The 23722-nt window shown below is 41.0% G+C and overlaps 1 protein-coding gene across 1 annotated transcript in view; it reads left to right on the top strand.

Annotated features, from left to right (window-relative positions):
* The first annotated feature begins 22498 nt into the window (after positions 1-22498).
* LOC140493869 (low choriolytic enzyme-like) overlaps positions 22499-23722 on the top strand; it is a 96922-nt gene continuing 95698 nt past the window's right edge. The window contains exon 1 of the mRNA XM_072592862.1: positions 22499-22570. Coding sequence (XP_072448963.1) covers positions 22519-22570 — 52 coding nt within the window. The 5' untranslated portion in view covers positions 22499-22518. The remainder of the gene's footprint in view (positions 22571-23722) is intronic.

The following is a 23722-nucleotide window of genomic DNA, read 5'->3' on the forward strand; positions in this document are numbered from 1 at the left end:
TTCCTTTCTGAGTAACAGGGACAGACTCTGTGCCAGAGGCCTGTTCCCCATGGCTTACCCCTGAAGTCGAACCCCCAACAGTATCCAAAACGTATACTTGTTATTGAGGGGAATGGCCACAAACAATCCCTGCACTGTCTGCCAGTTCCCTTTCTATCCCCTGACTGTAACCCATCTGCCTTTCTCTTGTACTTGAGGTGTGACCACCTCTCTATAACTCCTGTCAAGAACACCCTCCACCTCCCGAATGATCCAAACTTCACCCAGCTCCAGCTTCAGTTCCCTAAACCAGTTTTCAAAGAGCTGGAGTTGGGTGCACTTCCCACAGATGAAGTCAGCAGGGACACTAGTGTTGACCCTTACCTCCCATATTCCGCCCTAACCTCCATTCCACTATTCTAAATTCCCAAAGAGACTATTGAAAAATTTAAAAAAATTAAAAACTAGTTACCTTACCAATCTGCCACACAGAACTCTTTTTTTTTGGTTAGAGGAGGAGGATGGTGGGAGACACTACCTAAGTGGTGTTTCGGATAACGCAACCGCCCAAATATATTACTTCACTTACTTAGCAGTCCCATGTCCCTACTCATGAGATAAGTTTTTAAAGCAGTCATTTAATTTCCCGGCAGCTCCCGGTCGTCGTTCTCACTCTTCCTGCTGCTAAACAAAAGTGGCTTTGTGTAAGAGTTTCTGTTTCTGAAAATGTGTAGACTAGGAGTGTTTAGCTAGAAATATGCATTGGTCATTCAAAGCTGAGAAAATCTAATTTCCCAATTCTATTAGTCAAAGCAAAAATGTTCTAGCTCACAGGACCAGAACTGAAAAATAGTTGGGTCAACCTACAGATTTTACAGGGAAGGAAGCCTGTTCTGGATTTTGATTAACTGTAAAATGATGCTGTTACATTTGTTTTGCTGTGTGTTTGATCCTTTTTAAACTGTCTTATATGTAAATACTTTTATTTTATTTCCTTTTTAATAATGAGGTTTATTATGCAAAACCAAATCTGCAGCGTGGTGTTGTTATGTTTCAGTGAAAGATTGCCATATTAAACTAAAGAAAAAGTATTTATCAAACTACAATTGCTTATTGGGTTGTGACTTGTCCAGTAATAAGCTCAGCTGTGATTATAGCAACCAGAGTTATGAAGACAGAATGTGCAAGAGACTATATTATTATAACTCATTTGTAAGCTCTATGTCTTGAAGTACTTGACATGTTTTTCAGTGACATGTTTTTCAGTACCTTGACATGTTCAAGGTACCTTCCAGCTCTGAAAATCTCATCTTTTACGTCACAACGTAGATAAATTGTCAAGATCAGTTTAGGAGTAGGTCATTAGTGTACAAGTTGAACAAGTTTGAGGCTTAGATAGACTTCTATGGTAGTGTATTTGAAACTTTGCACCTGATGACACCATCTGTCCTGGTGAAGGTGTCAAGGAAATGAAATTCTTGATATTTTGATGAATAGGTCAGTATGCCAAAAATTAGCATGTAGTGTGGTGAGGTCAAAAGTAACTTTCAGTTTGGAAATTCATTTGAAAGCTGCTTTTGATGAAATGTAAGTAACTAATTATAAATCCTTCCTTGTTGGAAGTCTGCTTAGTCTGCACTTGGGATGTTCTCCTCATTTGACTTGATCCACAGCAGAAATTTGTAGAGTCGCAATGAATTAGCACCACAGTTGTACTTACAACGCTAATGCCAAGTAGGTAGTTAACACGGTGCCAGAATTAAATACGTAGATCTATCTGGTCAAGTGGGTTGCCTTGTGCCGTCAATGTGGAATCGTGCTTCTTACTTGGAGGAGACCCTGCAGGAAGGCATAATTGGATCATCAGGCTTTGCGTTGTCACTGTGAGCCATGCGTCACAGAGAAATGTAGTGCCTTATGACTAATTGGGGGATCTTATGGCTCTCTAGCAGCTCTACAGAACTGGTAGTGCTGGCTTATTAGCAATGGATGTATGCCCAGGTGTCACTTGAAATTAGCAAGAGATGTCCAACTCCATCCGTCTACAGACGGTTGGGCAACTTCCAGTCTGGTTCATGGGAACTGGCCAAGTCCTATGACTTTATATATCTAATTGACTTGTGCCTGTCATGGTTTGGTCACATTTCCTGCCATGACTGATAGGTCTACCTACCTTCTGTCAAAACTTATGGTCCCAGAGCAAAATTCCCCTCAAAGATTTACTGTACTGAACCCTGAGTTGAGATTATCATATGAAGCAAGATTGAATAGGTTAGGCCTCTAAACTCTGCAATTTAAAAGAATGAAATGGTCTAATTAAAATATAAAATTTTAATGTGCTTGGCAGGGTAGATGGTAGGAATTGTTTTTATGTGTGAGATTCACTTGCTCACTTAATGGGACTCTTTTTGCACTAATGACGAGGCATGGTTTATAATTGCTGATATATGATATCATGATAACATGATATATTACAGGATCGTAGGGATAAGGTTGGGGGGATGGGTTCAGGTGGGACATTCTTTAGAGGCAAGATTAGAGTGGTGCTAGAAAAGCACAGTAGGTCAGGCAGCATCTAAGAAGCAGGAAAATCGACATTTTGGGCATTCTTTAGAGGGTCAGTGCAGAATCACTGGGTTGAATGGCCTGCTTAGGCACTTTTCGGGGCTTTGTGAATCAATATACATGTAATTCTGTCTTTCCTGCTAAATTCCTGAGTAACCTTACCGTTCCCAAGTGACTGCATTCTCACTTTGGTTTAAAATCCACTTTCGGAGCGATAGATTGAAAAGAAGTTTATACTGCTGGCTGAACTGAAGTTGAAGCTGTACTTTTTGTCCCCAAGGTTACTGCTTCTTATGCTGACATTAGGACAGGAGAGTCAGCCCCTGTGATCAAAATGGCACCCTTTAAATGCAGCTGCCCAGATTATCCCCATGTATTGTGGCACACTATCACTTAATAACAGCAGTTTGATATAGCAATGTAATAACATAATCAGTTACTCCATGTAACTTGAGTTTCTGACCCAGGATAGATGTTATGAAACACAATATTAGAGCCCTAGGAGCCAGGCTGTTTCAAAACCAATCTGTTGTTTCACACGACACCTTGCATCATTGTCCTATCAACACCTATACAATATAGTCAATCAAGGTGAATAGCTTGAATCTCTGTCTGGCTTATTATCTCAGTTTCACTGTCTTATTAGCACCTATTCAATATAATCAATCAATGGCTTGCATATCTGTTTAGCTTGATCCAATTCAGTTGGTTAGTTTTCCCAGCATACTTTTCAGTTGACCAGTGTTGCTTTTAGTGTCCCTAAAGTGATGTTATTTTATTTGAAAGGAACATTCTACAACCCACAAGGTGCTCAGAAAATGTTTCCCCTAATGGGTAGTCTAAGGCATAATTCATAGCCTCCAAATAAAATAGAATCCCTACAGTACAGATAGAGGACATAGGGAAAGGCAAAATAGGCTGCGGCTATTTTCTATGGAGCCTTATAGAGAGTGACTTTTCAATCATTTGGTTAGTCCTGTTAGTTTATCCTATTTTGGTAATTTCTTTCCGAATTAGGTAAGGGGTAGATAGGATAGAATATATCATTTTGTCTTATATGACAGTGGGTTAGCCTTTCGGTTCTTACAGTTTAAATTTCAGATGAAGTAAAATGTCTTTGCTGACCTCCAAATAACCAACTTACTTGATACTTTTTTTTTCGGGGTTAGGACAAGTGCTTGGAGAAAATTTCAACTCTGTTGTAACTGATGAAGACGTTAAGATGGCAAAAGTCTAAAACTTGATCCCAACCAGCCGTGATGAACCTACTTCCCATTTAACTGAGACATGTTTTTTGTGTGACTGAGTAACCTGCTTGGAGAAACCTGCTTGATTTGAAATTAACATCTACATGAGTTATATTATGATGGAAGCATTTAGTAGATGGGGAGAGGTGAATAACAGTGATGTGGATCTGAAAGGCTGTCTGTGCCACCTCCCTTTTCCTGCTCAATTACAACTCTGACTCACTAGTCGGAGACCAAGTGTCTTGACCATCCAGACCCAGCAAGGTGTTTATATGTGTGTAGTTGTGTTTGACACATGTTTACTATGGTTATACACAATTGGAATGAATCAGTTGCTCCACTGAAAAGGTCTCCTCAAGGAACATTGGACCGGTGTTCTTAATCTGGTAGAGGAAAGAAGAAAGAGCCAATCCCTAATTGTCCCTGAACTGAATGAATGGTTTGCTGAGCCATTTGAAGGCAGTTAAGAGCTGAAAATGTGTTACTGGAAAAGTGCAGCAGGTCAGGCAGCGTCCAAGGAACAGGGGAATCGACGTTTCGGGCATGAGCCCTTCTTCAGGAATCAGAAACGTCGATTCTCCTGCTCCGTGGATGCTGCCTGACCTGCTGCGCTTTTCCAGCAACACATTTTCAGCTCTGATCTCCAGCATCTGCAGTCCTCACTTTCTCCTAGAAGGCAGTTAAGAGTCAATTGTGGGTCTGGGGTCACATGTAAGATCATAGATTTCCTCACTTACAAGGCATTAATAAATCAGGTATATTCACAATCACTACCTCTGAGACTAATAAATCTGGAATTGAAAACTAATCAAATTTAAATTCCACTAGCTGCAATGGTGATATTTGAAAGTACATTCCCAGAGCATTTTCCTGGGCCCCTGAAGCACTCTTGAAGTGACATTGGTACAAAGTTTTTCTTACCAGCACCAGCACCATCCCGCCCCAAAACACACACACATACACACACATACCTGCCTGCTGCCACACACCACCACATGGAGTTCATGTGATTCATTCGTATTTAAGTAATTAATGAAATAAACATTATGCAATGTATTGTCTGCAATATAACATTTAAAAAGCTCAATCTTTCTGTGTATTCAGGTATGCTAGAGTTTATCTAGCACTTAGAGTGGAAGATGGACTTCGCTATTACATTCCTGTTAATGTTATCCCTTATATGCAGCCATTTAATATTGGTAAGAGACCAGCAAAATTAAAAATTGTTACCTATCTGTATTTACTTACCCTTGTAACACGTTTTCTTTTCCCACAGGTAGATAATATGAATTCAACTGCACAAGGTTTGTTTCATGCAGAAATTTTCACTGGTGTATATTATTAAGTTCAAAAACAAATCCAGCACAATGTAGGAATGGATTGACAATTTGGTATTATTATGAACATGACACTTCAGAAAGTATGTCAAAACCTTTAAGACTATGCAGAACGATAATTGGGAATGAGAGATAAAGGACTTGAGTTATGTGCAAGAACTCGCACTGGATTGTTATTTCAGTAGAGACCATTAAGAAGAGATTTGATAGAAGTATCCAAAATCATGTGAGTTTATATAGAATATCTAAGGAGAAACTATTTCCTGTGACAGATGGTCTGGTAGTAAGAGAGAGTTGATTCTTTTGGCAATTGCTTTAAAGCTATGTTGTGTGGAAACGTTTTGTTACAATGTGAGACATAACCTGAATGCATTGCCTGCAAATGTAGTGAAAACATTTTCGTTATGAACATTGGAATACTTTACCAATGATAGAGTACGGTCATGATGCTGAATAGTGTTGTGTGTTGTGTCACAAATAATTCTTTTTAAAACTTTAATATGTGTTTATTAATTGATTGTTTGAAAAATACACAGACCTCCTGACAAATATAGTTGCTATAATCATGCCATAAAGACAGGATTCTGGGTAATCCAAGATGGAGGATAGGAAAAATTTCTGGGTGTAACAGTAGCACCTTTTTTGAGGTATTTTAGGTGTGGGAGGTGATTTCCTCGAATTCCAGGAGCAGCAATTGCTGTTTCATATGCTGTTGCATTGTTTTGGAACTTTGGAAAGCAGTTTTAAAAAGGGAGAGGTACAGACAAAGGAAGCACATGGTGAGGTCATTGCAGGAGAGAGAGCGAAAGAAACTGACACCACAGTGAACCTGTACAGTTACTGTCTTTACTGTTTGAATTCATGTATCGCTGGACATCGGAGTGCGTCTTGGAAAAAAAACAAATAGTGAAATTCACAACTAATCTTGGAGGAACTGTTTGGGTAAAATCACAGCACAGAAATAGATAAGTGAATAGTTTTAAGTGTGACCGACAGAGAGTCTGCAGTAGTGAGTAGAGTGGCTTCTTTCTTGATTATATGTTTTTTGAAATATGTCCCTTGATTAAACTTAAATATAAGCCTAAACTTCTGATTTAACCTGGAGCAGTGTTTTGTAGAGGAATTACAGTGTTATTTTCTGGGTCTGTAGATTGTGAAAGAGAAAAAATGGCTTTTAATGGAGTGATATGCACGTCTTGTCGGATGTGGGAGTTTAAGGAGAGTTTATGGGTTACTGCAGATTATACCTGCAATAAATGCTGTTGGTTGCAAATCCTATCAGATTGAATGGATCGGTTGGAGAGACAGTTAGAGGCAATGAGGAATTTGAACAGCAATGGTATGTTGTGGATGGCAGTTATAGGGGGAAAAGTCGCAGATACAGTCACATAGATGGGTTAACTCCAGGAAAGGTAAGACAGGTAGACAGTTAGTGCAAGAGTCTTCTGCGACCATCTTCATTTCAAACAGGTATGCTGTTTTGGAAAATGTAGGGGGTGATTGATTCACAGTGGAATGTAGCACAAACAGCCAAGTTTCTGGTATTGAGAGTGGCTTTAATGCAATGAGAGATACGCCGGGTTCCAAGAGATCAATTGTGTTATGGACTCTCTCTAGTCCAAGGTACAGACAGATGTTTCTGTGGCTAGCAGTGAGAAATAAGAATGGTGTGTTGCTTCCCTGGTTCCAGGATCAAGGATGTCTCTGAGAGGGTGCAGTATGTTCTCAAGGGAGAGAGGGGCCAGCAAGAGGTCATTGTCCACATTGGAACCAATGACATAGGAAGGGAAAAGGTTGAGATTCTGAAGGGAGATTACAGCGAGCCAGGCAGGAATTTAAAAAAGATATCCTCGAGAATAGTAATATCTGGATTACTCCCAGTGCTGCGAGCTAGTGAGAGCAGGAATAGAAGGATAGAGCAGATGAATGCATGGCTGAGGAACTGGTGTATGGGAGAAGGATTCACATTTTTGGATCATTGGAATCTCTTTTGGGGTAGAAGTGACCTGTACAAGAAGGACGGATTGCACCTAAATTGGAAGGAGATTAATATACTGGCAGAGAGATTTGCTAGAGCTGCTCGGGAGGATTTAAACTAGTAAGGTGGGGTGGTGAGACCCAGGGAGATAGTGCAGAAAGAGATCAATCTGAGACTGGTACAGTTGAGAACAGAAGCGAGTCAAACAGTCAGGGCAGGCAGGGAGACGGTAGTACAAATAAATTACACTGCATTTATTTCAATGCAAGGGGCCTAACAGGGAAGGCAGATGAACTCAGGGCATGGTTAGGAGCATGGGACTGGGAAATCATAGCAATTACAGAAATATGGCTCAGGGATGGACAGGACTGGTAGCTTAATGTTCCAGGATACAAATGCTACAGGAATGATCGAAAGAGAGGCAAGAGAGGATGGGGCGTGGCGTTTTTGATAAGGGATAGCATTACAGCTGTACTGAGGGAGGATATTCCCGGAAATACATCCAGGGAGGTTATTTGGGTGGAGCTGAGAAATAAGAAAGGGATGATAACCTTATTGGGATTGTATTATAGACCACCTAATAGTCAGAGGGAAATTGAGAAGCAAATTTGTAAGGAGATCTCAGCTATCTGTGAGAATAATAGGGTGGTTATGGTAGGGGATCTTAAACTTTCCAAACATCGACTGGGACTGCCATAGTGTTAAGGGTTTAGATGGAGAGAAATTTATTAAGTGTGTACAAGAAAATTTTCTGATTCAGTACGTGGATGTACCTACTAGAGAAGGTGCAAAACTTGACCTATTTTGGGAAATAAGGCAGGGCAGGTGACTGAGGTGTCAGTGGGGGAGCACCTTGGGGCCAGCGACCATAATTCTATTAGATTTAAAATAGCGATGGAAAAGGATAGACCAGATCTAAAAGTTGAAGTTCTAAATTGGAGAAAGACAATTTTGATGGTATTAGGCAAGAATTTTCAAAAGCTGATTGGGGACAAATGTTCTCCGGTAACGGGATGGCTGGAAAATCGGAAGCTATCAGCAATGAGATAACGAAAATCCAAAGAAAGTATATTCCTATTAGGGTGAAAGGAAAGGCTGGTAGGTATAAAGAATGCTGGATGACAATAGAAATTGAGGGTTTGGTTAAGAAAACGAAGGAAGCACTTGCAAGGTATAGACAGGATAGATTGAGTGAATCCTTAGAGTATAAATGCAGTAGGACTATGCTTAAGAGGAAAATCAGGAGGGCAAAAAGGGGACATGAGATAGCTTTGGCAAATAGAATTAAGGAGGATCCAAAGGGTTTTTACAAATACATTAAGGGCAAAAGAGTAACTAGGGAGAAAATAGGGCCCCTCAAGGATCAGCAAGGCAGCCTTTGTGTGGAGCCGCAGAAAGTGGGGGAGATACTAAACGTGTATTTTGCATCGGTATTTACTGTGAAAAAAGATATGGAAGATATAGACTGTAGGGAAATAGATGATGACACCTTGCAAAATGTCCATACTACAGAGGAGGAAGTATTGGATGTCTTGAAACACATAAAGTTGGATAAATCCCCAGGAACTGATCAGGTGTCCCCTAGAACTCTATGGGAAGCTAGAGAAGTGATTGCTGGGCCTCTTGATGAGATATTTGTATCAAAGATAGCCACAGGTGAGGTGCCGGAAGACTGGAGATTGTCAAATGTGGTGCCACTGTTTAAGAAGGGTGGTAAGGACAAGCCGGGGAATTATATAGCAGTGAGCCTGACATTGGTTGTTGGCAAGTTGTTCCAGGGAGTCCTGAGGGTCAGGATGTACATGTATTTGGAAAGGCAAGGACTGATTTGGGATAGTCAACTTGGCTTTGAAATCATGTCTCACAAACTTGATTGAGTTTTTTGAAGAAGTAACAAAGGGGATTGATGAGGGCAGAGCAGTAGATGTGATCTATATGGATTTCAGTAAGGCATTCGACAAGGTTCCCCATGGAAGACTGATTAGTAAGGTTCGATCTCACGGAATACAGGGAGAACTAGCCATTTGGATACAGAACTGGCTCAAAGGTAAAGACAGAGGATGGTGGTGGAGGGTTGTTTTTCAGAGTGGAGGCCTGTGACCAGTGGAGTGCCACAAGGTGCTGCATCCACTAATTTACATAAATGATTTGGATGTGAGCATAAGAGGTATAGTTAGTAAGTTTGCAGATGACACCAAAATTGGTGGTGTAGTGGACAGTGAAGAAGGTTACCTCCGATTACAACAGGATCTTGATCAAATGGGCCAATGGAGTTTAATTCAGATAAATGCGAGGTGTTGCATTTTGTGAAAGCAAATCTTAGCAGGACTTATACATTTAATGGTAAGGTCGTAGGGAATGTTGCTGAACAAAGAGATCTTGGAGTGCAGGTTCATTCCTTCTTGAAAGTAGAGTCGCAGGTAGATAGGATAGTAAAGAAGGCGTTTGGCATACGTTCCTTTATTGGTCAGAGTATTGAGTACAGGAGTTGGGAGGTCATATTGCGGCTGTACAGGACATTAGTTAGACCATTGTTGGAATATTGTGTGCAATTCTGGTCGCCTTCCTATCGGAAAGATGTTGTGAAACTTGAAAGGGTTCAGAAAAGATTTACAAGGATGTTGTCAGGATTGGAGGATTTGAGCTACAGGGAGAGGCTGAACAGGCTGGGGCTGTTTTCCCTGGAGCATCGGAGGCTGAGGGATGACCTTCTAGAGGTTTACAAAATTATGAGGGGCATGGATAGGATAAATAGACAAAGCCTTTTCTCTGGGGTCGGGGAATCCAGAACTAGAGGGCATAGATTTAGGGTGAGAGGCGAAAGATATAAAAGAGGCCTAAAGGGCAACTTTTTCACAAAGAGGGTGGTACGTGTATGGAACGAGCTGCCAGAGGGAGTGGTGGAGGCTGGTACAATTGCAACATTTAAAAGGCATTTGGATGGGTTTGGAGGGATATGGGCCAGGTGCTGGCAGGTGAGACTAGATTGGGTTGGGATATCTGGTTGGCATGGACAGGTTGTACCAAAGGGTCTGTTTCCATGCTGGACATCTCTATGACTCTAACCTTCCAGAAGATTCTTCAGAAATCAAAGTTAGGTTAGGATTCAGTATTTTGTGTACCTCCTGATAGGTCTGGAATGCTAGCTTTTATGTTATAAGTTGCCACACAGATTTGGGGCTGAATCTTTGACTGACAGGGATCTGGAGATCCTAGTGGATGGGTGGTGCAGACAAGGATTGTTCTCTTCCCAGAGGACCGCCAGAGGAGGCCATGTCAGCAAAGTCTATTCGCCTGATCTGAGGTTGCTTTCTGCATTAGTGCTGTCTCCAGGGTGCAGAGGAACAGCCAGCAGTGTTGCAACAGGACCGAAGACCTTCTCTCCTCTGACAGTGTGAATGTCAGGCTCTTCTTTCTGCCAGCTCACATGCATTGTATCAATACCAGCACACTATATATCCCATAAGGCACATCCTGTACCACTATCACTATTGCCCAACCATCTTCCCTCACTTGCACTTCTACTCAGCATTCCACACTACTAACCCTGCATGCTCTCTGTGCTAGCTCCTCAGTCATTAGCTGCATTTCACCATCCTTCCCCGATATGCACAGCACCAACAGTGCCACCACGCACTGTAATTTCACTCAGCTCCTTATTCTTCTTGCAGGAGAAAAAACCCATGACTGGGCACAGAAAGGCTGGTCAGTTGGAGCTGTGTCACATACCAGACAAATCACCTTCGAGGAGAGAATTTGGTGATTGTAGAAGTCCGGGACTGCTTCTGTGTGATGATGAAACATTAATGTTTTGCCAAATGTGAAAATAACACTCTAAACGCCACTCTTCCATTAATCCTATTATCATTCTCAATCCTTGAACATTACTTCAAACCAGTGGCCATGATATGTTTTCAGTTTCTTCTATCTTGCAGGTTCCACAAGCCTACCCTTGAGCTCAACATTGTCACACCTAGCTCTGCCAGAAGCCCCATTATTGACCTCTGAGGATGAGAATACAAAGGTCACAAAGGAACCATCATCAAAGCTATTTCCTGCATGCCCAGTAGACCAGATATTGGTATCTTATTGGGAACTGTTGTCATAAAGAGTGAGGGGTGCACAATCTGGCGAGCACCTTGATAAAAACTCACCAAAGCTGGCCATGAAAGAACATAAGAACTAAGAGCAGGAGAAGACTATCCAGCCACTTGAGCCTGCTTTGCCATTCAATAAAATCATGGCTGATTTTTTTCATGGACTCAGATTCACCTACCTGCACTCTCACTGTTTTCCTTAATTTCTTTATTTTTCAAAAAAAACTACCTTAGCTTTAAAAAAGTTCACTGAAGTAGCGTCAACTACTTTCCTGGGCAAGGAATTCCATGGATTAACAACCCTCTGGGTGAAGAAGTTCCTTCTCAATTCAGTTGTAAATTCAGTTGTAAATCTGCTCCCTCTAATCTTGTAGCTATGCCCGCTTGTCTTAGCTTCACCTGCCAGTGGAAGCATCCTCTCTACTTCTGTCTTATCCAATCCCTTCATAACTTTATATGTTTCTATAAGATTCCATTTGCCAGACCTTTGCCCACTCACTCAATGTATCTATGTTCCTCTGCAAAGTTTCACTTTCCTCTGCATACTTAGCTCTGACACTCAGTGTCATCTGCAAACTTTAACACAGTACACATGATCCCCAACTCCAAATCATCTATATAAATTGTAAATAATTGTGGTCCTAATGCCGATCCTTGAGGCACATCACTAGTCACTGATTGCTAGCCAGAATAGCACTCATTTATTCCCATTCTTTGCTTCCTGTTAGTCAACCAATTCTCTATCCATGCTAATACTTTACCCCTAATGCCATGCATCTTTACTTTCTGCAGCAGCCTCTTGTGTGGCACCTTGTCGAAGGCCTTTTGGAAATCTAGGTACACCACATCCACTGGGTCCCCGTGTCCATCTTGCTCTTAATGTCTTCGTAGAGTTCCAACAGATTTGTCAAGCATGACCTGCCCTTCATGAACCTATGCTGTGTCTGTCCAATGGGACAATTTCTATTGAGACGCCTTGCTATTTCTTCCTTGATAATAGACTCAAGCATCTTTCCCACTACAGAGGTTAAACTAACTGGTCTATAATTCCCAATCTTTTGTCTACCTCTCTTTTTAAACAGTGGCGTAACATTTGTTGTTTTCCAATCTGCTGGGACTGCCCAGGAGTCCAGCGAATTTTGGAAAATTACTGCCAGTGCACCTGCTGTTTCTCCCACCATTTCTTCTTGTACTCTGGGATGCATTCCATCAGGCCAGGAGACTTATCTATCCTTAGCTCCATTAGCTTGTCCAACACTTCCAGAACAATGATTATTTCTAAATCCTCACCTACATTGAACATTATAGCACACTACAGACCCTTTGGCCCTCTATGTTGCACCGACCTGTGGAACCAATCTGAAGCCCATCCATCCCACACTATTCCATTTTAATCTATACATTTATCCAATGACCATTTAAATGCACTTAAAGTCGACGAGGCTACTACTGTTGCAGGGAGGGTGTTGCACACCCCTACAACTCTCTGAGTAAGGAAACTACCTCTGACATGTGTCCTATATCCATCACGATTCAATTTGAAGTTATGACCCCTTGTGCTAGCCATTAGCATTTGAGGAAAAAGGCTCTCACTGCCTACCCTATCTAACCTTCTGCTTATCTTGAATGTCTCAGTTAAGTCACCTCCCAACCTTCTTCTCTCTAATGAAAACAGCCTCAAGTCCCTCAACCTTTCCTCATTAAGACCTTCCCTCCATGCCAGGCAACATCCTGGTAAATCTCCTCTGAATCCTTTCCAAAGCTTCCGCATCCTTCTTATAGTGCTGTGATCAGAATTGTACGCAATACTCCAAGTGCAGTCGCACCAGAGTTTTGTACAACTGCAACATGACCACATGGCTCAGAAACTCAATCCCTCTACCAATAAACAGGAACACACCGTATGCCTTCTTAACAACCCAATCAACCTGGGTGGGAGCTTTCAGGGATCTATGCACATGGACACTGAGATCTCTCTGCTCACCTACACTACCAAGAATTTTACCATTAGCCCAGTACTCATTATTAATGTCGCTCCTTCCAAAGTGAATCACCTGACACTTTCCTGCATTAAACTCCAGTTGCCACCAGCCCAGCTCTGCAGCTTATCTATGTCCCATTGTAACCTGCAGCATCCTTCAGCACTATCCGCAGCTCTTACCAATCTTAGTATCATCCGTAAATTTACTAACCCATCCTTTCACAACTTCACCTAGGCCATTTTAAAAAAAAGGCAAACAGCAGTGGCCCCAAAAAAGATTCTTGTGGTACACCACTAGTAACTGAACTCCAGGATGAACATTTCCCATCAACCACCACCCTCTGTCTTCTTTCAGCTAGCCAATTTCTGATTCAAACCACTAAATCACCCTCAATCCCATGCCTTCGTATTTTGTGCAAAAGCCTACCATGGGAACCTTATCAAATACCTTTTTGAAATCCATATACACCACATCAACCTTTACCCTCATCCACCTGTTTGGTCACCTTCTCAAAGAACTCAATAAGGTTTGTGAGGGTCGTCCTACCGTTCACAAAACCGTGTTGACTATTCCTAATCAACTTTATTCCCTTATAGATGATTATAAATCCTATCTCTTATAACTTTTTCCAATACTTTACCCACAACCAAAATAAGCCTCACTTTTTTATAATTACCCGGGTTGTCTCTACTCCCATTCTTGAACAAGGGGACAACATTTGTTATCCTCCAGTCTTCTGGCACTATTCCTGTAGACAATGACAACATAAAGATGAAAGCCAAAGGCTCTGCATCTCCTCCCTGGTTTCCCAGAGAATCCTAGGATAAACCCCTTCTAGCCTAGGGGACTTACCTACTTTCACACTTACCTGAATTGCTAACACCTCCTTGTGAACCTCAATCCCATCTGGTCCAGTAGCCTGTATCTCGTATTCTCCTTGACAATATTGTCTTTTTCTAGTGTGAATACTGACAAAAAATATTCATTTAGCACTTCCCCTATCTCCTCCTCTGACTCCATGCACATCTTCCCACTGCTATCCTTGACTCTAGGCATTCTTTATTCCTGCTATTAAAAGCCTTGGGGTTTTCCTTGATCCTGCCTGCCAACGACTTCTCATGTCCTCTCCTGGCTTTTCTTAGCTCTCTCTTTAGGTCTTTCCTGGCTAACCTGTAACTCTCAAGTGCCCTAACTGAGCCTCCAAATCTCATACTAACATAAGCCTCTTTCCTTGGACACCTATGCAGATTATCCCTTTTATTACAGTGCTTCCTTTTCACTGGAATATACTTCTGCTGAGCACTTTGAAAAATTTATTTGAAAGTCCTCCACTGCTCGTCAACTGTCCCACCATAAAATCTCTGTTTCCAGTCTATGTTTAGAGACATAGAAAATAATCAGAGGGTTAGATAGGGTGGACAGGGAGAGCCTTTTTCCAAGTATGGGGACGGCAAATACGAGGGGACACAACTTTAAAGTGAGGGGAGATGGGTATAAGACAGATGTCAGAGGTAGTTTCTTTACTCAGTAGTAAGGGTATGGAATGCTTTGCCTGCAACGGCAGTAGGTTCGCCAAGTTTAAGTGCATTTAAGTCATCATTGGACAGGCATATGGACGTACATGGAATAGTGTAGGTGGGATGGACTTCAGATTAGTATGACAGGGCGGCGCAACATCAAGGGCCGAGGGGCCTGTACTGCGCTGTAATGTTCTATGTTCTATGTACTTTAGCTAGGTTCTATTGCAGTCCCCCTTGTTCAAGCACAGGACCCTAGTATTGGATTTTATCTTCACGCTCTCCATCTGTATTCTAAAGTCAACCATACTGTGATCACTCCTTTCAAGCGGATCCCTAACTATGAGGTCATTAATTATTCCTGTCTCATTACACAGGACCAGCTCGAGGATAGCTTGCTCCCTCGTTGGGTCCATTACATATTGTTCAAGAAAACTATCAAAAATACATTCAACAAACTCCTCCTCAAGGCTAACCTGACCGAGTTGGTTCAACCAGTCTACATTTGGATTAAAATCCCCCAAAATAATAGCCATACCATTTTTACAGGCATTAGTTTTATTTTGTTTACTGCCCGCCCCAATGTGATGTTATTATTTGGTGGCCTATAGATTACGCTTATCAGTGACTTTTTTTCTTAGAATTTCTAATTTCCACCCAAATGGATTCAACCTCATTTTCCATAGAACCAATATCATCTCTCAGCACCACCCTAATGTAATTCTTGAATATCAGAGCTGCATCGCCTACCTCACTTTCTTGCCTGTCTTTCCAAAGAGTCTGGTATCCCTGGATATTTAACTCCCAGTCGTGACCATCCTGTAACCATGCCACCATAATGGCTACCAAATCATATTCATTCACAATGAATTGTGCCGTTAACTCATCAACCTTGTTATGAATGCTATGAGCGTTCAGGTAAAGTACCTTTTTGCTAGCTTTCTTACCTTCATGATTTCCAATATCTCTAATAATATCTCCTGAGTTATCCTTTCTTTTTCATTCTTTCATTGTCTGTCTTGAACTTATACCCTCCTGCACATCTGCTAACCTGCTGCTTACCTTTTTATTTATCATCATACTTCTGTTGTTTTCCCTTTCCTTTCCCCCCGACTCATAAATTTAAAGTCCTATTGACCAGCCCAAGTGCTGGTAATTTGGAGTGCTGTTGGACACCAGCCACCTGCTCAGGACTAGGCAGCAGATGACCCTATGGCAGCAATCAGAGACTTCATCCAATTGCATAGGAGGAATAACAGTGGTAGACATGCATATGGAAGGCCAGAGCCCTACTTGCACAGAGCTACATCAGTGGCGTGAATCACCTATTTGTCTCAGGACCAAAGGAGACAGTGCATCTTGAACCAAGTCCACGTGTCACCTTCCCACAAGGAGAATAGGACAGTACCAAGAGGTATACAGCCACAGGTGGAACACACATACCTCTCAACTGTTGTCACTCAGAACACTGTAGACTGTGGCCAGACCCTCCACTTCCATCCTGTCTATCCCTGTTTGAAGCTTGGGAGTTCAGGTTGAGGAGAGTCAGCTCTCTCCTGGCAAGAATACCCTCAGCATGTCATGCCTGTGCAGAGAAAAGTTCTCTGGGGTTGCTCTACCAAAGCTTCAAGTTCAAAAGCCTCCGCCCTAGCTGTAGAACTAAGGAGTGCACTTTGACGCAGTGGGAGTTTGAAAATGACTAAAAAAACTGTATAGAAGGCACTTTGATACCATGGATGAAGAAGGGTGTCTTGTTTTCGTAGATGGTTGATAGTAAGCCAGGGAAAGAGAAAAGCTGACCATAGGCCACAGCACAGAAAACCCCATCTCGTTGTCATCATTACCAGCTTTTCTCCTTCCCTGGCTTATATCGACTACTCCTTTGCCTGCCTAAATTTCCTTATCTTTCTGAGCTCTATCTGCTCACTCCTTTTGTCCCCCACTCCCTGTCATCAGTATAGATACCAACCATTCCGGCTGCTGTGAGTTCTGAAGAAGGGTCACTGGACTGAAAACATCAGCTCTGGTTCCTCTCCATAAAAGTTACCACTCCTGCTGAGTTTCTGTTTCAGATTTCCAACATCTGCAGTTCTTCATTTTATTATAGCTCCTTTCAGTCACTGCTCTAAAGAAAGCAATTCCACTCTATTCAGAATAAAAACCGCTAGAGAAACACAACATCTCTTGGAAGAAGGCAGAGTTGTTTCAAACCTGGTAACTCTTCAGCAAAACCAGCCAGACCTGCTGAGTTTCTCCAGCAAATTCTATCTGTAGTTCTTTGTTTTATTTATCCTAATCTACCCCCTCTAAAATCAATAGCTAATCTAACCCACCATCAAGAGTTGGATAGAGCTCTTAAGGATAGTGGAATCAAGGGTTATGGGGATAAGGCAGGAACAGGATACTGATTGAGGATGATCAGCCATGATCATAATAAATGATGGTGCTGGCTCAAAGGGCAGAATGGCCTACTCCTGCACCTATTGTCACCTCAAAAATAAGCCTCATCAGGGATTCCAACATTAGATTATTGATACAGATATGTGGTATCAGCCTTAAGAGTTAAACAGTTCATAGATTATTCCAAAAAGTAATCAGGGAAATTTACATAATAAAAGGTGTTCACCCTTTAGTAGCAATTAAAGTTTCTCCAGCCATCATGAATCGAGGAATGTTCCTTAACCTACACAATATTAAGCTATGTGTTTAATGCAAAGTCCAAGCTAGACACTAAATGAACCTGATTTTGCATCATTTAACCCAATGTATGTAATCTTTGATGTATATTGCAGAATGATTGAATGCTTATTCACCCCATTAAGTAGAACACAATAGAATGCATTTTTTCTCCTTCACTTTTTTGATCACGCAGCATTGCCCTTTGATGAGAAGGGCATTGCTTCTCACTAGCCATTCGGGTGTTTCCTTTCTTCCTGGTGGTGGAAATTGAATAAAGATTTGTATACCTTGTGTCTTTCACTGTGTCTCACACCTGCATGCACACAACATGGATGCCGGGGAAAATATAAGCACTACCGCAGAGAGAAATATAGAATGCATTTGTCCCCATCACTTTTTTGATCACGCAGCATTACCCTTTGATGAGAAGGGCACTGCTATTCACTGACCACTCCGGTGTTTCCTGTCTTCCTGGTGGTGGAATATGAATAAAAACTTAAGAAATTGTTTGTTCTTCACTGTGTCCTACACCTGCAAACACAGGACATTGGTGCTGGGGGGAAAAAATAAACGCTACTGCAGTTAGGCAGTAGTGTGAGGGAAGAGGGGAAAAAAAAACAGCAGAAACATCCTGTTCACTGAGAGAAAAAAAAACACATTTTTAGGTTTGGTCAGTCTGCAGGGAGGCCAAAAACCATTCGCAGGATAGCTCGCCAAGGATAGTCTGATCAGTATGCAGTATGGACCAGCGTCAGGGGGTGTGCAGCATCCCCAGGGACCAGAGGGAGTTGAGTTACGTAATCAGTGAGTTCATTGTTGAATGCAGTTTTTAGCTATGTTGTGTTTTGGAGACTGTTTTCTTTTCTGCCAGGGTGCAGGCAATGTGTAAAGTGTTTGCATTTGTATATTGTGGACCTTTGCCTGCTGTAAACATTTATCTTAAGGACTGAAATGGACTTATGGATTTCTGTTATTTTGGTAACTTAAAAGGACAGTGACATGTGAAAAACTCTCTCTATATGTTTTATGTAGTGTTTTTTGTTTTGAGAGATTTTGGGCACATTATGGTTGTGTCCCTGTTTCACTTGTCCCTGTTACTGTTGTATTGTGTTTTGTATAACTATTGAATTTTTTAAAAAGTGCATTTTTGCAGCCCCTGTTTCGTAAATGGATTCTGTCTTGGAATGGAATCTGTCCCTCGTGGTTTGCACTGTACTCTTGAGTGTATTGTGTTTGCATTGTATCATCGTGTAGGTTGTGATTGAATTCTGTTTCCATATGTGCATTGCGTTTTGTGTATCTCTGGGGAGAGTTAATTGCACTTGGGGTGCTGATGCGTGGACTAAACTGGTATCAGTTTGTTGTTTGGCCCTTTGTTTCTAATAAATACTTTATCTTTTTTTAATTTGTAACTCTCTTTGTATGGCTGCAAGTGGGCCTGTGTGCAAAGTATCAATCAAAAATCCATGTGTTTTATGAAGTGATGACCAAGTCTACATTAGAAGAGCCTGAATGTGACAGAAAGGTCAGAATCTGCCTGTATATTTCCTGAAACCATGGTTAGCTCACACACGCAAACATGTGAATGAACAAACATGAATTTGGAGCAGGAATAGATGGTTCAACCTCTTGAGCCAGCTTTGGCATTGAATAACTTCATGGCTGATGTTGTGATTCCAGCTGATGGTCATACTGGACAATGCAGATCCCAAAAATGAAATATGACTTGACCATTCAAATATTGAACTTTTGCAATTGGTTAATCATAATTATTGAAACATATTCATCAAAGACTGCAGATGTTCTTTAATGATGGACCATGTTTATTATAAAGAAAATAAATGTGTGTGTGTATATATATATATATATATGTATAATATATAATAAGACAATTAGATATATACAGGTATATGATGCTGATCTGATGGAGGCCTAAGATCCACTTTTCTACCCCTGACACCCTGGCTCCTTTGTTAAGAATCAAACAACCTCCACCTTAAATATAATAGTAACTGTACTTCTAGCCCTTCACCTCTCTGAAATATCTATGCTCCATCAGTTTTGTCTAGTTTATTCTCTTGCCTTCAGTTATTCCACACTTACGACTAAGTGTTTATTTGCCTAGACCCTAAACTACAATTCCCTCCATAAATCTGTCTATTTCTTATCCCCTGCAATATGTTTTTTTTTAATTTAACACCTTAGACCAAGCTTTTGGTCACCTAATATATATTTTATGTTGCTCTGCTAACATTCCTGAGAGATTATTTAGGACATTTTACCAATGAAAATCACTAACACTACTGAAGTAGGTAGGAATGTAGAATATTTGCTTGGAAATAAAGACGCATGGGTAAAGATGAGTTGAATTGGGATAGACAGATAATTTATCTGGGTGGAAGTAGTTAGTGTCTGTTGTGAACCATCTGGCCTATTCAGAAGCTCATCTCCAAGTCAGAGAAATGGTGACATTACATGACTTAGCAATATCAAAGCTCAGGATAATGAAAATTGTTAATATTATTAAATCCTGGATATTGTGAGGAACGCAGATGCTGGAGAGTCACTAAAATGATTGGAAAATGGATAGCAGGTCAAGCAGCATCAGAAGAGCAGGAGACTCGCTGTTTCGGGCAGGACCCTTCATCAGGACTGGGGAGGGGAAGGGGTGTAAGAAATAAATAGAGGGGAGTGGGGCTGGGGAAAGGTAGGTGGGATGGTAATAGGTGGATACAGATAGGAGGTGAATGACTTTGGTTACTGGGAAGAGTTGTACAGATATTTACAAGCTTCAATCTTGTCACAAATAGTTCACAGAGACCTCACCAACAGCCCTACGTATACACCATGTGAGCAGCAGCTGATCAAGAAGACAAGTCAGAATAACCGTGTCAAGGGTAATTACAGAGAGAAAACAAGTATCGGCCTAACCAGTGATGCCCACAACCTATGAAAGTTTCTTTTTAAAAGCAGTTGAATTATGCGAAATATACTATGTAGTTATCATCAATTAGCCCACTGAAACATAATTTAAAAATTGTCAAAATGTGCATGATCAGAGAGTTCATAATGCTATTGTCAAGAAAATGCATTGGTGGGATTCGAGAAAATTTAATAATTTTGTGACAACTGGAGAGATGTTGAGATTAACGTTGGGAATGAAGGATAGAATTAAATTGAATCTAAGCAGTGTGTTAGCAAATACAAAATTGACTTTTGGAATATGGATCTTTATGTTGTTTTAATATTCTAATTTGCAGAATTGAAATAAATTTGTGTCAAGCATATTGGAAAGAAGTGGCAACAGATAGAATCTGAACATCTGCTTAGAGAGTGTGACAAAATCAACCATATTCAACAGTTAAGATAGATTTTTGAACAGTAAAGTAATTAAAGGTTGCGGTAAGGAAAGTGGGTAAGTGGAGCTGAGTCCATGAAAAGATTAGCCATGATCTTATTGAATGGAGGAACAAGCTCGAGAGGGCAGATGGCCAACTCCTGCTCCTACTTCCTTTACTGTTCAAAACTCTTTCCCTTAAAAACATTCAATGAGGTAGCCTCAATTGCTTCACTAGGCATGGAATTCCACAGATTCACAAGCCTTTGGGTGAAGAAGTTCTTCCTCAATTCAGTCCTAAATCGGCTCCCTCTTATTTTGAGGCTATGCCCCCTAGTTCTAGTTTCACCCCCCAGAAGAAATGACCTCCCTGCTTCTATCTTATCTATTCCCTTCATAATTTTATGTTTCTGTAAGTTCCCTTCTCCATTCTTTAAATTCCAATGAGTATTGTGCAAGTCTGCTCAATCTCTCCTCATAAGTCAACCCTTTCAACTCTGCAATCAACTAGTGAACCTCCTCTGAACCCCTCCCAGTGCCAGTACATCCTTTCTCAAGTAAGGAGACTAAAACTTTACCTAATTCTCCAGGTGTGAACTCACCAATAACCTATACAGCTGCAGCATAACATGCCTGTTTTTAAACTCTACCTGCTGCACTTGCAAACAAACCATTTGTGATTCATGCAGGTCCCTCTTACAGCAGTATGCTGCAATTTTTCACCATTTAAATAATCATCCATTTTGCTGTTCCTACCAAACTGATATTACATTTACCAACATTGGAGAGTAGGTCGTACGAGGATAGGTTGAGAGTTCTCGGCCTTTTCTCGTTGGAACGGCGAAGGATGAGGGGTGACCTGATAGAGGTTTATAAGATGATCAGAGGAATAGATAGAGTAGACAGTCAGAAACTTTTTCCCCGGGTACATCAGAGTGTTACAAGGGGACATAAATTTAAGGTGAAGGGTGGAAGGTATAGGGGAGATGTCAGGGGTGGGTTCTTTACCCAGAGAGTGGTGGGGGCATGGAATGCGCTGCCCGTGGGAGTGGTAGAGTCAGAATCATTGGCGACCTTTAAGCGGCATTTGGATAGGTACATGGATGGGTGCTTAATCTAGGTTAGAAGTTCGGCACAACATCGTGGGCCGAAGGGCCTGTTCTGTGCTGTATTGTTCTATGTTCTATGTTCTAACATTGTACTCCATCCGTCAAACCTTTGCCCACTCACTTAACCCATCTACATCTCTCTGCAGACTTTGTTCTACCACTCATCTTAATGCCATTTGACATTAACTTTGACATGCTTCACTTGGTCCCCAACTCTAAATCATCTATTTAAGTTGCGAACAATTGTAGTCCCAACACTGATCCCTGAGGCACACCAATAGCCACTGATCACCAATTAGAAAAACATTTATCCCCACCATCAATCAATTCCCTATCCATTCTAATACTTTATCTGTACCCCCATGCACCGTGACAAAAAAACTAATTCAGTTTATCTTATGCAGCAGCCTTTTGTGCGGCACCTTTTTGAATGCCTTCTCGAAATCTAGATACGTCACTTCCACTGGTTTCCCATTGTCCACCACAATCATATCGTCCTCAAAGAATTCCAGTAAATTAGTTAAACATGATCTACCTTTCATGAAACCATGCTGCATCTGCCTGTTGGAGTATTTGAGGCTACCCATTGAATGTTTCTATGGTGAAGATAGATTGAAATTACCCTGTAATTAAAGAACTAAATTATATTTTTGATTCATTTTCAGATGGCTTGTGGAAAGAACAATGGGATATGAGTGAACCAGATGTGTTTAGTATAATTTCGGAAGCCAACAAAAAACTGTGTAAGAAAAGCTTTCCATTACATGTTTCAGCAATTTGTAATGTAGATATCTAAATTATGCTATTTCAATGATCCAATAATTTGAATTGTATTGTATTACTAGTTTAACTTTAGTATTAACATCAAGGCAATGTAGAGGTACAAGAGTAACTCAGTGAATGAACTGAAATTGGAGGAAAGGAGTTGTTCTCACTTCAGCGAAGAAGATCAAGAGGAAATCTGTAGTATTAAAATTTATGAAGAGACTTAAATAAAGTGGTTACTAGAAGGTTACTACCACAGGTTTATGAGCCAGCAATAATTGTATATATTTAACATTATCATTAAGGCGGAAGCCATGGCTAGTGGTATTACTATTGTTAATGCAGAGATCCAGGCAATGTTCTGAGAACCTAGGTTCAAATCTTGCCATGGCAGATGGTGAAATTTGAATTCTGTAATAAAAAGAATCTAATGATGACCATGAATCCATTGTTGATTGTCAGGAAATACCCACCAGGTTCACTAATGTCTTTTAGGGAAGGAAATTGCCATCCTTACCTGGCCTGGCCTACATGTGACTCCAGACCCACAGCAATGTGGTTGACTCTTAATTGCCTTCTGGGCAATAAGTGCTGGCCTAGCCAGCGATGCCCCCACCCTGTGAATGAATTTTTAAAAATTATTGTCAAAAAAATGAAAGGAGAGATGAGAGGAAAGAGAATTCCTGATTTTGATTGCTCACCTTGGGAAATGCCCATTCCAGAAGTCCGGATTTTCAGGGACACGTGCCAGCCACACTTGAATAAGCCAACTGCAAAGGAAATTTGGGCAAGGTCATAGTGGCTGCTTGCGATGGGTTGTTTATAAGGCTCACCTCATGCTGAAAGACTTTGTGATACTTCCAGCTAAAAATAACAGGCTCTTAATCAGACTTGGGCTTTGGTTTGTCAATTGTTGTCCACACACTTATCCTTGGCTGAGAATCCTGACAACTATGAGATTGTTGAAACTGCTATAATCCTCCAACTTGATTAATTAGTCTAGCTATCGGATCACTATCATTTCACTATCAATGCATGCAGTTATATTACTTAAAGTACCTTTCAGTTTCAAGGTACTGAAACTTTAAATGATTGATACTTTTATTGCTTTGAAATATGAAGTAATCTTT

Source organism: Chiloscyllium punctatum, chromosome 22 (genome assembly GCF_047496795.1).
Source record: "Chiloscyllium punctatum isolate Juve2018m chromosome 22, sChiPun1.3, whole genome shotgun sequence".
Lineage (NCBI taxonomy): Eukaryota > Metazoa > Chordata > Chondrichthyes > Orectolobiformes > Hemiscylliidae > Chiloscyllium > Chiloscyllium punctatum.